The sequence below is a fragment of the Eulemur rufifrons genome, chromosome 30 (assembly GCF_041146395.1).
Source record: "Eulemur rufifrons isolate Redbay chromosome 30, OSU_ERuf_1, whole genome shotgun sequence".
In the NCBI taxonomy this organism is placed as follows: Eukaryota; Metazoa; Chordata; class Mammalia; order Primates; family Lemuridae; genus Eulemur; species Eulemur rufifrons.
In genome coordinates, this window is record NC_091012.1 from 97,161,660 (window position 1) to 97,178,067 (window position 16,408).

Below are 16,408 nucleotides of genomic sequence, written 5' to 3' on the forward strand. Positions count from 1 at the left end.
GTCTGTGCTTTTGAAGTTTTACCCAAAATGTTTGGCCAAGAAAAACATCCTGTAGCATTTCCTCAATGCTTTTTTCTAGTAGATTCACAATTTCCACATCTTCAGTTTAAGTTTTTAATTCATTTTAATTGACTTTTGGTGTATAGAGAGAAATGGGGACCTAGATTTCCTGTATAGAGATATCTAGTTTTTCCAGAACCATTTATTAATATCTTTTAACCATTATATGCTCTTGGTGCCTTTGTTAAAATTGAGTTAGCTATAAGCGTGTGGATTTATTTCTGGATTCTCTATTCTGTTCCATTAGTCTGTATGCATTTTTGTGCCAGGACCATGCTGTTTCGGTTACTAGAGCTTTATGGTATAATTTGAAATCAGATAGTGTCTTGCCTCAAGCTTTGTTCTTTTAGGTCACTATTGTTTTAGCTATTCAGGGTCTTTTGTGGTTCCATACAAAATTTAGAATTATTTTTCTGTTTCTGTGATGAATGTCATTGATTTTTGATAGGGATTTCATTGATTTTGTAGATAATTTTAGGTAATATAGACATTTTGACAATATTAATATTTTCAAATCCATTAGCATGAGATAGCTTTCAATTTTTTGGTGTCCTCTTCAATTTATTTCATCAGTGTTTTATAGTTTTCCTTTTAGAAATATTTCTCTTCTTTGGTTAAATTTATTCCTGGGCATTTTTTTTCTATAGCTATTGTAAATGGGATTGATTTCCTGATTTCTTTTTCAGATTTATTATCATTAGAATATATAAATGCTACTGATTTATTCAAGTTAGCTTTGTATCTTGCAACTTTGCCATATCTGGTTATCAGTTCTGAGAGTTTTTGATGGAGCTTTTATATTTTTCTAAATATGAGACTGTAATCTGTAATCAAAGATAATTTGACTTCTTACTTTCCAAGTTGGAAGTCCTTTGTTTGTTTCCCTTGCATTATTCTCCTCTCTTACCTTATCAATTGTAAATCTTTTTTCCACTATTTTTAGTGGCTGTCCTTAAGGTTGAAACGTGCATTTACAACTAATTAGAGTCCTCTTTGAATTGATAATATATGATAGTCTACCACTTCACAGATAGTGCAAGAACGTTAAACAGAGTATTGCCAATTGCTCCCTTCCATCATTTAAAACATTGCTGTCATTCTTCTCACTTATCCATAACCTACAATCACCAAATATACTCTTGCCATCATTATTTTGAATAACCTATTATATGTTAGGTCAATTAACAATAAAAATGTAATTTTTTACCTTCATTTATTCCTTCTTGAATGCCTTTCCATTTTTATGTAGTGTTTATAATCTATATTACTATTTTTATTGGTGTAATTTTTCTTCTCTCTGAAGAATTCATTTTAATGTTTTTTACAGAGTAGGTCTACTGGCAACAAATTTTCTCAATTTTTATTTTGAGAAAGGTTTCATTTATCTTCCACTTTTGAAAGATAATTTTGCTGGGTACAGATTTCTAGACCAGTGTGTTTTTTCCACCACACTTTATTTACTCCATTCTCTTCTTGTTTGCATGGTTTCTGCAGAAAAGTCTAACGTATTTCTTATCTTTGCTCCTCTATAAGTAGGATGTGTTTTTTTTTCCCATTTGCTTCTTTTAAGACTTTGATTTTCTTCAGTCTGAATATTATACATATAAGTACAGAGTTTGTGGGATTTATTCTGCTTTGGTGTTGTGTTATTTTCTTAAAACTGTGACTCACATCCTTGATTAATTCCCAGGAATTCTCAGTTGTTATTGCTTTAAATATTTCTCTGTTTTTTTTTTCCACCCTTTTTTCACCTTCTGTTATGACACCATTTATGGTAGCCTGAAACTTTGTGGATATTCTGTTTCAGCTTCTTCATTCTTTGTTTTCTTTGCATTTCAGTTTTGATAGATATTTAATAGTATTTATTGATGTTTCTTCAAAATCACTTATTCTTTCCACAAATGTGTTAAGTATGCTGATGGGCCCATCAAAGTCACTCTTCATTTCTGTTAGTGTTCTTGATTTCTAACATTTGCTTTTGATTCTTTTTTAAGAGATCCACCTTACATTATCTATCTGTTCTTGTGTGTTATCCAGTCTTTCAATTAGAACTCTTAGTATAATAATAATAGTTGCCATTTAAGTTTTGTAGACTTCCTTCATTTTTTAATTCTTTTTTTTTTTTACACCTGACTAGGTTATTTAAAAAACCCTGTCTTCAAGTTTATAAATTCTTTCTTCTTCATGATCTCGTCTGGTGTTGAAGTTATCAGTAGGATTTTTTATCTGATTCACTTAATGCTTCAACTCCAAAACATTTGCTTGATTCTTTTTTAATGATAAATATCTCTTTGTTGAATTTCTGCTCAGATAATGAATTGTTTTTCTAATTTGATTGAATTGTCTATCTATTTTCTCTTGTATTACACTGAGTTTTCTTAAGATCATTATTTTCAATTTCTCTTCAAGTATTTCATGATTTCTTTTTCCTTTGGGGTCTGTTACTGGTGAAGTATTGTGTTCCTTTGAAAATTTTATGTTGTCTTGACATGTTTTAATGTTTCTTGTGTCCCTACATTGATATTTTCACACCTGGTGGAAGTCACGTCATCTAATTCTATGGTAGCTTTTATAAGGGAAGAATTTTTTCCTGTAGATGGTTCCTGGTATGCTGGTTTGGTAGGGTGCTTTGGCTTTGGTTCTGGATGAGTGCAGTAGTGTAGCTTTGTGCAGTTTCTTCAGCTTTAATCAACATCAGTGGCTTCTGCAAGTGCCTCAGTAGCCTTGGCTGTGGGAGTTTGTGGTGGTGGTAACTCAGCTTTGCTTAGGGTGGAGTCCCAGACCAGTTATCAGGCCCTGGAAGATACAGATTGGTAGTTTATTTGGTCTCTAGGGCAGACTCACTGGTGGCAAGGCCATTGGGTTACTCCTTGGGCCTTGGAAGGTGTACACATAGCTGTTCCACAGGTCTCAGGGGTGGTGTTACTGTGGTTGGTGTGCAAGGCTTGTCCTTAGGTCTTGAGAGATGCACATACAGTAGTTATTTCAGATGTAGTGGCAGCACCAGGGGAAGGGCTACTGGGCCAGTTTTCAGGCCCAGGGGTGGGCACAAATGCCATAGTTCCACATGTCATCAGGACAGCCTTCTAACACCACAGAACTGCTTGTTCCTTGGGGGACATGGCACCACCACATGGGCTTAGGTGGTTGGTTCCCAGCTGGGTCTATGCTTAAAGCATCTGGGGTGTGGCATAGTAATCACCTGGGTGATCATGGTGAAATGATGGTAGAGCCTCAGGGACTGGAAGGTTCAGTGTCTACCTGCCCCTAGAAAAGGATATTCTCTAGCACTGGTTCTGGTTTCAAGATGGCACTGTTATGTAACAGCTTGTGTTAGAGGGGTAAGTAGGACACAAAGTGGACTTCTTCTCTGGAGCAATGCAGCTGCATAAACTCTAGGCAACTCCCCTAACTGGGCCCAGGACCTCTGAGGACTGAGAGATTCCCTGTAGTAAAGACTACATGGAAGTAATGGGGGATACTTGGGACCTCCCACTTTTGTTTTTCCTGCAATATGAAGTTCTTTATGACTCCAGGTCAATCATGGCTGGGGAGACATGGGTGCAGAATCAGGGTACTTTGCTACCCTCTCTATGCTACCACCCTGAGCTTCTGTGATTCACAGACTTTGTTTGTCACTACCTTGCTGCACTCCAGTGTTCTAAGAATATTCTAGTCAAAATACAGTTGTTTATTTGTTGTTTGGTCCTTTTCTGTGTGGGGAAAAAGCAGTAGGTACATCTAGTCAGATATCTTGTTAACATCATTCTTGATGGTGGTTCTTTTTTTTTTTTTTAATTATTTAAGACCTTTATTAACAGGTGCTTGCAGTTTGTTGACTTTTTTGAAAAAATCAAGTTGTAAACTTTTATTACAAATTAAAAATGAAGTTCTTAAAAATCTCAACTTGACCAGATATGAAACAATTTAAAAACCTTTAAAGGCGCATTGAGAAAAACCAGGCTTTTTTAAAAAACACGTTTGTTATTACGAAAAAAGACATCTTTAGGTAAAAATAATAGAAACCCCATGCTGCATAGATAATGCAGATAGTTCTAGTTATCTGGTCAACGGGCAAAAAGCAAGCACTTAAGGTCTTCAGCTCCAATCTTGTTCATTTCTTATTGCTGGAATTTCATATTCATTTCTTCTTGTTGGATGACTAAACTGGACGATGGTGGAGATGGTAAGCCGGCATTTACTCAGCCCCGCCCTGCTCAGCCTCGGGAGCGGACGAATTCTCAGCTGGTGGATCGGCTGCTTTTGTGTCTTTGCCGTCTTGTGGTTTAGGGTTTTCTGGGCGTCTGCGTGGGTAATTGAAGTTACGGCGGCAGTACAGACGTTGAGGTGGCTGCTGACCTTGGGTCTCATCTCCTTGATTCTCTTTATCCTCTTCATTGCCATCCTCTCTGGGCTGTCTTTGGCGAGGAGGGCCCCTGCGGAATCGTGGTCTATAACCTCGATACATATTTTGTCTTACTGGTGGTCTACCTTGTTCTCCTGCACCCTGGTTGTCAGCACCCTCCATCACTTCTCCCTGTACAGGAGGGTTGGAATACTGTGGTCGACGCCCATAGGGTCTCCGCATGTAGTAAGGTGGGAACCTTTACCTGCGGTAGGGCCGGCGTTGTTGGGCCTGGCCTGCAGGAGCACTCTCCGATCCCTCATTCTTTTCCCCACTCTCACTATTCTGGTAACTCTGCTGGTAATTGCGTGGAGGACCCCTGCGATGTGGATAGCGTCTATAATGGTTACGGTCTGCTGCATATTTACTGCCTTGAACTGGAATTCCACCAGGGCCTGTAACATTTGCTGCCTCCGCACCCTTTTCTCCTTCAACAACATCAAACTCCACAGTTTCTCCATCTCCTACACTGCGAAGGTACTTCCTGGGGTTATTCTTCTTTATGGCAGTCTGGTGTACAAATACATCTTCTTTGGTGTCATTCCTGTTGATGAAACCATATCCGTTTCTTACATTGAACCATTTTACTGTCCCCAAAACCTTCGTTGCGATGACCTTCTTGTCCCCGCCGGCAGGCGCCGCCGATGTGAGGCCGCCCGGGCCACCGCTCCCTGCGCCGCTGCCCGTGGTGCCGGGCTTGGTGTCGGCAGCGCTGAGGGCGGGGGCGGCGGACGGCTGCTGGGTTTCGGCCTCGCTGCTCATGGTTGCAGTGGTGGTGACTGGGGCCGGCTGTGGCAGCTGCGGCTCCTCCCAATATGTGATGGTAACTAGGCCGGCGGCGGCGGTGGAGCTGCACAGGGCTCTCTGGGGTCCGCTCTCCGCTGCCGCTACCAATCGAACTGGTGGTGGTTCTTATTAAGATATTTTGAGCAAGATATCTTTTCTTCTTGAAAGATATTAAATTACTCTGGAAGTGTAGTTTACTTCCTAATGAAAGTGCCACTTGACCAGTTTCCAGAGAGGAAATAAGGCTTCTATGGTTACCAAGGAGATCCAAACATTTCATACAATTCTGAAATGAGACCAGACTTTATTGTTGGTCTCAAAAATATGTGGTCATGGAAATGGGCATAATTCTATTTCACAGTAAAATATTTAAGAACCATCCTAACATCAATCTTCTATAAAGTATGTACTATGGTAGTGTGGTTATGAACACAGGCTCTGTGTCAGACATCATTTTCTTTCTTTTTTTTTTTGGCATTTTATTTTATTTACTTATTTTTTATTTCAGCTTATTATGGGGGTACATAAGTTTAGGTTATGTATATTGCCCTTGCCCCCCACCCCCCTGGGTCAGAGCTTCAAGCGTGTCCATCCCCCAGACAGTGCGCATCACATTCATTATGTAGGTATACACCCATCCCCTCCCCCCACACATCTGCCTGACACCCGATTAATGTTATTCCTAAATGTGCTCTTAGGACCTGAGAAGATGGTAGAGTGGAGGTAACCTCCTGGATTCATGTTCCCAGAGAGGAAGGCATAGATCTCAACCTGCTACAACACGAGTGGATCACTCCCCTGCAAGAACAGCATTGTGAATCCACAGAGAATCAGCGTGGGACACAAAAAGCAAGAAAAAGAAAAGGTGAACGGGAGATAAGATCGTGAAAATCTGGAGAGTGTGAGACAAATAATAGAGAGTAGACCGTGGGATGGCTGTGCTCATCTCACCAGTGAGTGAGGTGGGATCAGTCCCACAGGAGAACGTTTTACTTCCCCACTGGCCTCCACACCCACTCAAACAGGGATCTGCCTGAAGTTGGTGCAAAATTACCATGGGAGATGTGGGGCTCTGTGGAGAGGAGACATTAGCGGGAAGCATTTTGAACTCCCAAGCTCTGTGCCAGGACTGCACTTGGTGGGGGAGGGACTGGTCTGGGCTACCCCTGGAGGCAGTTAGGAGACAGGTAAATTGCCTCTACCACTCAGCTGGTCCAGATTGATGGAGGTGAAAACTAATTGTGCCAGTATCATGCTGTTTTAGTTACCATAGCCTTGTAGTATAGCTTGAAGTCCTGTAGATTGATGCCTCCCAATTTGTTCTTTTTGCTTAAGGTTGCTTTGGTTATATGGGGTCTTCTCTGGTTCCCTACAGAATGTAGAATTTTTCCTTATAAATCTGTGAAAAATTATGTTGGCATTTTAATCTGAATTGCATTGAATCAGTAGATCACTTTGGGTATTATAGATATTTTAACAATATTGATTCTGCTGATCCATAATCATGGTATATTTTACCATGTTGTGTCCTCTGCTATATCCTTCTTCAGCATTTCATAGCTCTCCTTGTGCAGATACTTCACCTCTTTAGTTAGGCACATTCCTAGGTATTTTATTTTCTTTGCTACTATTGTGAAGGATATTGAGTCTTTGATTTGGTTCTGAGTTTGACTGTTGTTGGCATAAATGAATGCTACTGATTTGTGTGCATTGATTTTGTAACCTGAGAATTTGCTGAAATTTTTATGAATTCCAGTAGTCTCTTGGCAGATTCTTTGGGGTTTCTAGATATAAGATTATATCATCTACAAATAGCGATAGTTTGACCTCTTCTGCTCCCATTTGGATACTCTTGATTTCCTTCTCTTGTCTGATTGCTCTGCGTAGGACTTCCAGTACTATGTTGAATATAAGTGTTGATAGAGGGCAACTTTGTCTGTTACCAGTTCTAAGCAGGAATGCTTTCAATATTTTCCCATTCAGTAAGATGTTGGCTGTGGATTTGTTATATATGGCTTTTATTATTTTGAAGTAAGTTCCACCTATGCCTATTTTATTAAGTATTCTCATCATAAAAGGGTGCTTTATTTTTTTGAATACTTTTTCTGTGTGTATTCACAGGATCATGTGGTCTTTGTTTTTACTTCTAGTTATGTGGTGAATAACATTTATAGATTTGTTTATGTTGAACCATCCCTGTATCTCTGATATGTATCCCACTTAGTCAGGATGGATAATTTTTTTCAATGAACAGCTGAATGTGATTTGCTAGGATTTTACTGAGAATTTTTACATCTATATTCACAAGGGATATTGGTCTTAATTTTAATTTTGTTGAGTCCTTTCTTGGCTTATGTATCAAGGTGATGTTGGCTTCATAAAACATGTTGGGGAAGATTCCTTTCTTCTTATGCTATGGAATAATTTCTGCAGGATAGCCACCAGTTCTTCTTTGTAGTTCTGCTAGAATTCAGTTGTGAATCCATCAGGTCCAGGACTTTTTTTTCATAAAGGTTTTTTATTAGTGCTCCAATTTCATTACTTGACGTTCCCTTTTTCAGCAATTCTTTATCTTCCTTATTGAGCCTAGGGAGGCTCTGTGTTTCTAAGAAGTTGTTCATTTCCTCTATTATAGTATTCAGTGATGATATTTTGTATTTCTGTCATATCAGTCGTAATTTTTTCTTTTTCATTCCTGATTGACCTTATTAGAGTCCTGTCTTTTCTGCATCTGGTTTATCTACTGAGAGACATGCTCATTTTATCAGTTCAAAGAACCAATTTTTTGTTTTATTAATCTTCCATATGGTTCTTTTTGTCTCGATTTTATTTATTTATGATCTGATCGTGGTTATTACTTTTCTTCTGCTAGGTTTGGGATTGGTTGGCTCCTTTTTTTCTAGATCTTTGAGGTGATTCATTATATTGTTGATTTGTGATCTTTCTGTCCTTTGGGTGTAGGTATTTATGGGTATGAATTTTCCTTTTGGGACTTCTTTAGCTGTATCCCACAGATTTTGATAACTTGTGTTCCAATTGTCATTTATTTCAAATAATCTTTTGCTTTCTATCTTAATTTCTTCCTTGACCTACCATTAAGCATTAGGTTGTTTAGTTTTCATGACCTTGTGTAGAGACAAGTGTTTCTGTTGCAGTTGTTTTCTAATTTTATTCCACTGTGGTCTGAGAAGATACATGGTATAATTTCTATGTTTTTAAATTTTGTTGAGACACATTTTGTGGGATAGGATGTGATGAATCTTAGAGAATGTACCTTTAGCGGATGAGAAGGGTGTGTATTTGCTGGTTTGGGGGTAGAATGTTCTGTAAATGTCTGTTAGGCCCATTTGTGCTAGAATTCTTTTTATGTCCCTTTTTTTCTGTTTATTTTATGTTTGGAGGATCCATCCAGTTCTGTCAATGGGGTATTGAAGTTCCTGGCTCTTATGTTACTGTTGTCTACAATATTGCTTGGATCCAGTTTGCTTAATGAATTTGGGCCTTCCTGTGGTAGGTGTGTCAATATTTAAGATTGGTATATCTTCTTGTTGAATTGTTCCTTTTATCATTATATAATGACCATCTTGTCTTTCATTACTTTGTTGATTTGAAGACTAAGTATCTGATATGAGCATTGCTACACTAGCTTTTATTTTGGTTTCCATTAGCGTGGAATATTGTTTTCCATTCCTTCACCTTGAGTCTGAATGATTCCTTGTAGGTTAGATATGTTTTCAGAAGATGGCAGATACTTGGCTTGTGTATATTTTTCTGTTCATTCAGCCTATGTCTCTTCAGTATGCAGTTAAAGCCATTCATGTTTATTTATTTATTTTGAGACAGAGTCTCACTCTGTTGCCTGGGCTAGAAGCCTACCTCACAGCAACCTCAAAATCCTGGGCTCAAGCAATCCTTCTGCCTCAGCCTCCCAAGTAGCTGGGACTACAGGCATGTGCCACCATGCCTGGCTAATTTTTTCTATATATTTTTAGCTGTCCAGATAATTTCTTTCTATTTTTAGTAGAGATGGGGTCTCGCTCTTGCTCAGGCTGCTCTCGAACTCCTGACCTCTAGTGATCCTCCCGCCTTGGCCTCCCAGAGTGCTAGGATTATAGGTATGTGCCACCACGCCTGGCCACATTCATGTTTATTGAAAGAATTGATAAGTGGGGTGAATTTCTGTTCATCCTGTTGGCTTGAACTTTGTTGCTTTGTTTCATCTCTTGAGCCATTGTGGTTTCTGGTGTTTAACCTTTATCTTTTTGGTAACTTTACATTGGTAAGCATTTATTTTGCTGATCTGAGAATAATACAGTTCTCAGTACTTCCTGTAAGGTGGGTGTTGTTTTGATGAAGTCCCTCAGTGTTTGCTTATCCGAGAAAAAATTTATTTTCCCCTAATATATAAAACTTAGCTTTGCAGGATACAAAATTCCCAGCTGGGCATTATTCTGTTTGAGAACACTGAGAATGTGCCCCCAAAGCCTTCTGGCTTGTAGGGCCTCATATGAGAAATCTGCAGTTAGTCTGATGGGTTTTCCTTTGTAAGTTACCTGCTGTTTTTACCTTATGTCTTGTAGGAGCACCTCTTTGGTGTTTATTTTAGCCAGTGTGATGACTATGTGTTATGGTGTATTCCTCTGTGTGATGAATTTCCCAGGAGTCATAATGAGCTTCTTGTACTTGGATATCTAGATTCCTACCAAGGCCAAGGATATTTTCTTCAATTTTTCCCTCAAATAAATTATACAATCATTGTGTATTTTCTTCATCACGCTCAGGGATGCCTGTGATTTTCATGTTAGGCCTCTTTGCATAATCCCATATTTCTTGTAGGCTTTGCTCATTCCTCTTATTTCTCTGCTCTATCTCTATGACTGACTTGTTTAATTGAAAGGTGTTGCCTTCAGTCTCTGAGATTCTTTCTTCTGCCTGATCTAACCTATTCTTAAGGCCTTCCACTATGTTTTGTAATTCCTTGAATGAATTTTTCATTTCCAAAATGTCTTTTTTATTTATTTTTTTTCTGGTATTTTTTAAACTTTAATTTTAATTTTTTGTTTGTTTTTCAGCTCATTATGGGGGTACAAAAGATCAGGCTATATGCATTGCTCATGCCTCCCCATCCCCCGAGTCTGAGCTTCAACTGTGTCCATTCCCTAGACAGTGAACATCGCACTCATCATGGAGGTGTGCACCCCTCCCCTCCCCCCACCCCATCCCCCCCAGTCAGAACTTCAAGTGTGTCCATTCCCCAGGCAGCGTGCATCACACTCATCAAGTAGATATACACCCATCCCTTCCACCCAGCCCCAACCTCTGTCCGACACCCAATTGGTGTTATTCCCAAATGTGCACTCAGGGAAACCAGTTTGCTGGTGAGTACATGTGGTGCTTATTTTTCCATTCTTGGGATACTTCACTTAATAGAATGGGTTCCAGCTCTCTTCAGAAGAACCAAAGAGATGCCATATCGCCATTATTTCTAATAGCTGAGTAATATTCCATGGTATACATATACCACATTTTACTAATCCATTCATGAATTGATGGGCATTCCTCTAGTGAATTTTTCATTCATTTCCTCCATTGTTTTTGTGGTTTCTTTGTGTTGGGTTTCTGTGTTGTATCATGTCATTAGGCTTCCTTACAATCCATGCTTGAAATTCTTCATCTGTCATTTCAATATTCTGCTTTTGGTGGGTATCCCTAGCTAGGGAGCTTGTGTTCTTTTTTGGGGGTAAATTTTTGCTCTGATTCTTGACATTTCCAGAATTCATTCACTGGTTCCTTCTCATCTAGAACAGATGTTGCTTCTTACTTTTGGAATTTCTTTTGTTTGGACAATGACACATGCAGTTTAATCTCTGAATCTTTAGGTGGTGTTTGTGGTTGATGATCCAACACACCCTCTATTATTCAGTCAGTGAATTCTCTAAGAGATGTGCAAATTTACCTCCCTGTCAGTAGGTGGTGTTTGCTGGATTGAACAAGCTTCACTGTTGTGTTTGAGTCCTGTGACCAGCTCTAGTTCCTCCAGAGAAGCCCTTTAATGCCCCTGGTGGTGGGTGAGGGCCGGGGTGTTCCAGGTGATGCCTTTTTTCACCAGCACAGTAGAGGCAGGTGGGGGAATGAGACTGGATGGCATTAGGTTGGGTGAGCTTTCCTTCCAGCTACACAAACACTAGTAAGTTGTATGCAGGAGTTAATGGTCTGTTCCCTGTCTCTGGGCTAAGCTTCCTGGGAGGGGCTGAAGTGGCCCCACTCAACCAGAGAGTCTGCTCTCTATCCCCAGAAAACTCCACTAGGGGACATTCCCACTAGGGGAATAGTGGCAGCTCAAGGAACTCTTGGATCAAACTGAACTCCCTATTAAAATGAATGGCAAGGGGGGCAGCTGCTGTGATTCAGCATGAGGCAGCAGAGGCGTTTGGTTGCCATGGGAACCTGGACTTATGCAACTTAAGTCTCCCAGGTTCAGTAAACTCCAATATGTCAGTTCTCTGGGGAGGTGGGAAGGGGGCACACTTACAGAGCCCTGTTATTCTATACTCCTTCACACCTGCCCTATAGGCACAGGCTCTCACTAGCTGCCCAACCCTGAAACTAGGATCTCTCCCCAGTGCCTCCCCACCCACCTCCAGTGCTGGCAGCAGGTGCATGCCCCAAACACCTGTAGGGGGAAGTTTACAAACTGAGGCTGCTCTGCTGGCTTGGGGCAGAAATGCTGTCCTGGTGCTGAAAGTGGGCCACTCATCACAGACCACTCCAGCAACTGCTATGGTGGGGGGAAGGGGCCTCGGTCTTTCTGTATCACTCTCAAGCTTGGGGGAGCACCAGTTCACCCTCCTTCTCTCCATGGCTTTGGCACAGCGACTGCCTTCCTCTCTGAGCCGCAATGATGGCTACTCTGTTCAAGGCAGGCTCGTCCGGGAGTGCACTCTCCTTTGCCCGTGGCAGGCTCGGTCACTCAGTGTGGGCTCAGCTGGGATTGCACTTCCCATTGTCTTGGCTCAGCTGGGATTGCACTCCCCATTGTCCAAGGCAGGCTCAGTCACTTAGCACAAGGCACTTTGGAAGTTGCTATGGGGTGGGTGCAGCCACATGGCTATGAGCAACTTGAGCCAAAATTACTTCCTGGGATGCCATGAGTGGAGGAGATGCAGAGGAGGGGGGCATCCAGATGCAGGGATGCCAGCTTTCTGGTTCCTTGTGGCCCTCCCCCACAGGATGAGAGCCCTGTTCCCTGTTGCATGCCTGAGGCACCCAGGTGAGGGAGGGGAAAAAATCCCTTGCCCTTTCCCCAGGCTCTGGAACTCCCTTGATTTGGTTCATGCCAATTTCTCCCTTCTGTCCACCTCTGTCTCAGCTGTTCAGCTTCTGCTGGTGGTGTCCTAGACTTCACTGGTGTCAGATCCTGTGGTCCACTCCCAATCAGCTATCACCCTCCACTACACTCAGTCCAACCCTCAACTCCTCTACTGGGAATGTTTGACAAGCCTTGACTCTAGTTGGCCATCTTGAACTCTCTCCCATTTCTCTTTCCACTCAGTCTGACCATACTTCATTTATGTTATATTTGCTGAGATGATGATGCCATTGCTAATGACACAGACATTCTCCTACCACCTGGAAAATCCAGGTAACTCACAGTAGGATAGCATCCACGAGAAGTGCTATAATGTGCTGAATAAAACCTCAGAGGATGTCTGTGTCCAGGAATTCATCCATTTCCTATAGGATTTCCAGTTTGTTAGTGTATAGTTATTTATACTAATCTCAGATGCTCTTTTGTATTTCAGTGGTATCAGTTATAGTATCTCCTTTCTCATTTCTGATTTTGCTTATATGGGTCTCCTCTCTTTAATTATTGCTTGGTCTAGCTACCAGTTTACTGATTTTGTTTATTTTCAGTAAGACAGATTTTTGTTTCATTGATACTTTCTATTTTTTGTTAGTCTATATTTCATTTAGTTCTGCTCTGATATTTATTATTTCTTTATTTCTACTAATTTAGAGTTTAGTGGGTTCTTGCTTTTTTAGTCCTTGAGGTGCATGATTAGATTGTTTATTTGAAATCTTTCTACTTGTATGATGTAGGCATCTATTGCTATAGTCTTCCCTCTTTAGCACTGCTTTTGCTGTTTCCCATAGGTTATAATATGTTGTGTTTCCATTTTTATTCGTTTCAAGAAATATTTTTATTTCCTCTTTAATTTCTTGCTTGACCCTGTGTTCATTCAAGATCATGTTGTTTAATTTCCATGTTTTTATACAGTTTCCAAAGGTCTTCTTGTTATTGATTTCTAGTTTTATTGCATTGTAATCTAAGATACTTGATATGATTTTGATTTTTTACTGATACTAAAATTTTACATGTGTATGGTGTACATGCAAAGAATATGTAATTATCATTCAGAGTATTTGGGGTACTCATCACCTAGAGTATTTATTATTTCTATGTGTTACTATGATTTATATAGTCAGTCATCATTTTGCAATCATCTCTATCATCTATCTATCATCTATTTATCTCTTCCCTCTACTCTCATTTGAATTGTAATCTATTACTGTTATTCATTTCTATATTCAAATTGTCCCAAGTGTGGCCAGTGGGAGCCTCATTAAACTAGTCCCTCGACATCTTGACATAGCCTTCTTCAATTTTGAGCACCTAGTATCTGGTGAAAAACATGTTCCAGGTTTATCTTATTGTTTTTCTTTCTCAGTCCAGAAATAGTCTCTTTCTCCAGGGAGCTTTTCTTCCTTTTACTAGAGAAAGGTATTTGAAAACAAAAATATGGGTGCTATGTGTGATCATTTGTACTGAGATGCCATTGTTGCTAGGACCTCTTAGTGAAAAAAGCTATGAAATATTTTTTCCTTGGGATATTGGAAAAACTTTTCTTGGTGCAGTTGCATTGCTTCTCTACCCCTCTTCGGTTCTCTACTAGTCATATTACTAATAACGTACAGCTGTGTCAACACACCATGTAGTTTCATGGCTTCTTTTTGTCACTATAACTCCTTCTAACTGGAATTCCCTTACTCCATGTCCTGCCTGAAAAACATATAACTCTCAGTTTAAACATCATCTCCTCTGTGAAGTTTCATAACATGCCCTCATTAGAATTGAATATTCCATCCTTTTATCTTCCTACTGTACCCCAAACAGGTACCATTACAGCATCTAGGAAACTTCATTGCATTCATTCATTTACATGTCCACATTCTCCAGTAAGTGAAGGCAGGAATCAAATATTACCATTTTAGGCCGGGCGCGGTGGCTCACGCCTGTAATCCTAGCACTCTGGGAGGCCGAGGCAGGTGGATTGCTCAAGGTCAGGAGTTCGAGACCAGCCTGAGCGAGACCCCGTCTCTACTAAAAATAGAAAGACATTATATGGACAACTAAAAATCTATATAGAAAAAATTAGCCGGGCATGGTGGCGCATGCCTGTAGTCCCAGCTACTCGGGAGGCTGAGGCAGTAGGATCGCTTAAGCCGAGGAGTCTGAGGTTGCTGTGAGCTAGGCTGACGCCACGGCACTCACTCTAGCCTGGGCAACAAAGTGAGACTCTGTCTCAACAACAAAAAAAAAAAAAATATTACCATTTTAGTTAGACAAACAATTAGTGCAGGAAATAAAAGTAGAAAGAAAAACTGAATGAGTAAATAAACCACCCAGTTGTTTTTTCTCTACTTGCCTGCTGGTGCTTGATCTCACCCAATTAATAGAAATACACACATGCACATACACACAATCCTTGACCTTGGAGAAGGTCTACTAAAACTTTCCAGGACAAACCCAGCCCCCAAAAGTTTTCTCAAAGTACTGGGCCACAGCGAGGGTCAAGTGATCATTAAAGGGTCCAGCCACAACCTGGATGCCTAGAGGAAGTCCTTCGGCATTCAGACCCAGTGGGCACTGGGTCACAGGCAAACCCAGGACATTGAAGATACCTGAAGAAAATAAATAAGAATAATGTGAGAAGTCAAGACCAATTTCTGAAAACTTCTTTCCACCCTCATTTGATCAATAATGAATATAATAGCTTCAAAAATATAATTATAGTTTACTACCTGCTAAGGATTCATCTAGGGACTTCATGTGTATTAAACACTTCAATCATCACAGCAAACCCATTATATAGGAGCTATTAATTATCCCTAATTTACCAATGAAATAACTAAAGAATAGAAAAGTTAGATAACACGTCCAACGTTACTTGGATAATAAAAGTTGGAATCAGAATGTGAATGAAGAAAATGTGAATAAGAGTCTGAATGCTTTCCCACTATGCTATTCCTAACTTGTCCCATGTAGCATTTTCAGAAAAATCACAGTAAATGTAAGGTGGGATAAAATGTTCTCAAATACATTGATTTTCTTTTTACTTATGAACTTTTTGTAAAATCAGTTTGCACTAATCAAGAGTTGTAATTTTTAATTACTTACCTAATTCTTGCTGTTAAAAAGCTTTCTTACAGCATAATTTACATAAAATAAGATTCTCCCTGTTATAACTGTACAATTCAATGTCTGTTAATAAATTTACAGAATTGTACAACCATCACCACAATCTAAGTTTAGAACATTTCAACACCCCCCAAAAAACTCCATAACAAATAACAGTTATTCTCCATTTCCAGATATTCCAAACCCCTAGAAACCAATAATCTACTTTTTATCTCTATGGATTTCATATTCTGGTGATTTCCAATATGTTGAATTAGATAATACATAGTGTTTTGTATAATATATAGTGTCTGACTTCTTATACTTAGCATAATGTTTTCAAGGTTTATCCAAGTAGTTCTTTTTTATTGCCAAAGATTATTCCATTGAATAAATGTGCCAAACTTTGATTATCCATTCAACAATTGATGGACAATTGGTTTAACACTTTTTGTCTATTACAAATTACATTTTGATACACATTAGCACTATTATATATATATATTTTTATAATTCTTCATATGAACATATATTTCCATTCCTCAAGTGTGTATACATGAGTAAAATTGTTGGATCATATAATAAATTTCAATTTAACATTATAAAAAATGTCAAACTGTCTAGGAAAGACCCTGCACCAATTTGGGGATAGTCTCATGGCCTCAGAACATAGGCAGCAGCTCAGCCCAACTAGAGAA

General features: G+C 39.6%; 1 protein-coding gene and 1 pseudogene across 3 annotated transcripts in view; both read right to left on the reverse strand.

Moving 5' to 3' along the window:
* Positions 1–4,091: 4,091 nt before the first annotated feature.
* LOC138378176 (Y-box-binding protein 1 pseudogene) lies at positions 4,092–5,227 on the reverse strand (annotated as a pseudogene).
* A 9,728-nt stretch (positions 5,228–14,955) lies between these two features.
* FAAH2 (fatty acid amide hydrolase 2) overlaps positions 14,956–16,408 on the reverse strand; it is a 140,788-nt gene continuing 139,335 nt past the window's right edge. For all 3 annotated transcript variants that reach the window (XM_069463544.1, XM_069463542.1, XM_069463541.1), the window contains one exon: positions 14,956–15,214. In XM_069463544.1, the coding sequence (XP_069319645.1) occupies positions 15,039–15,214 (176 nt within the window). In that variant the 3' untranslated portion in view covers positions 14,956–15,038. The remainder of the gene's footprint in view (positions 15,215–16,408) is intronic.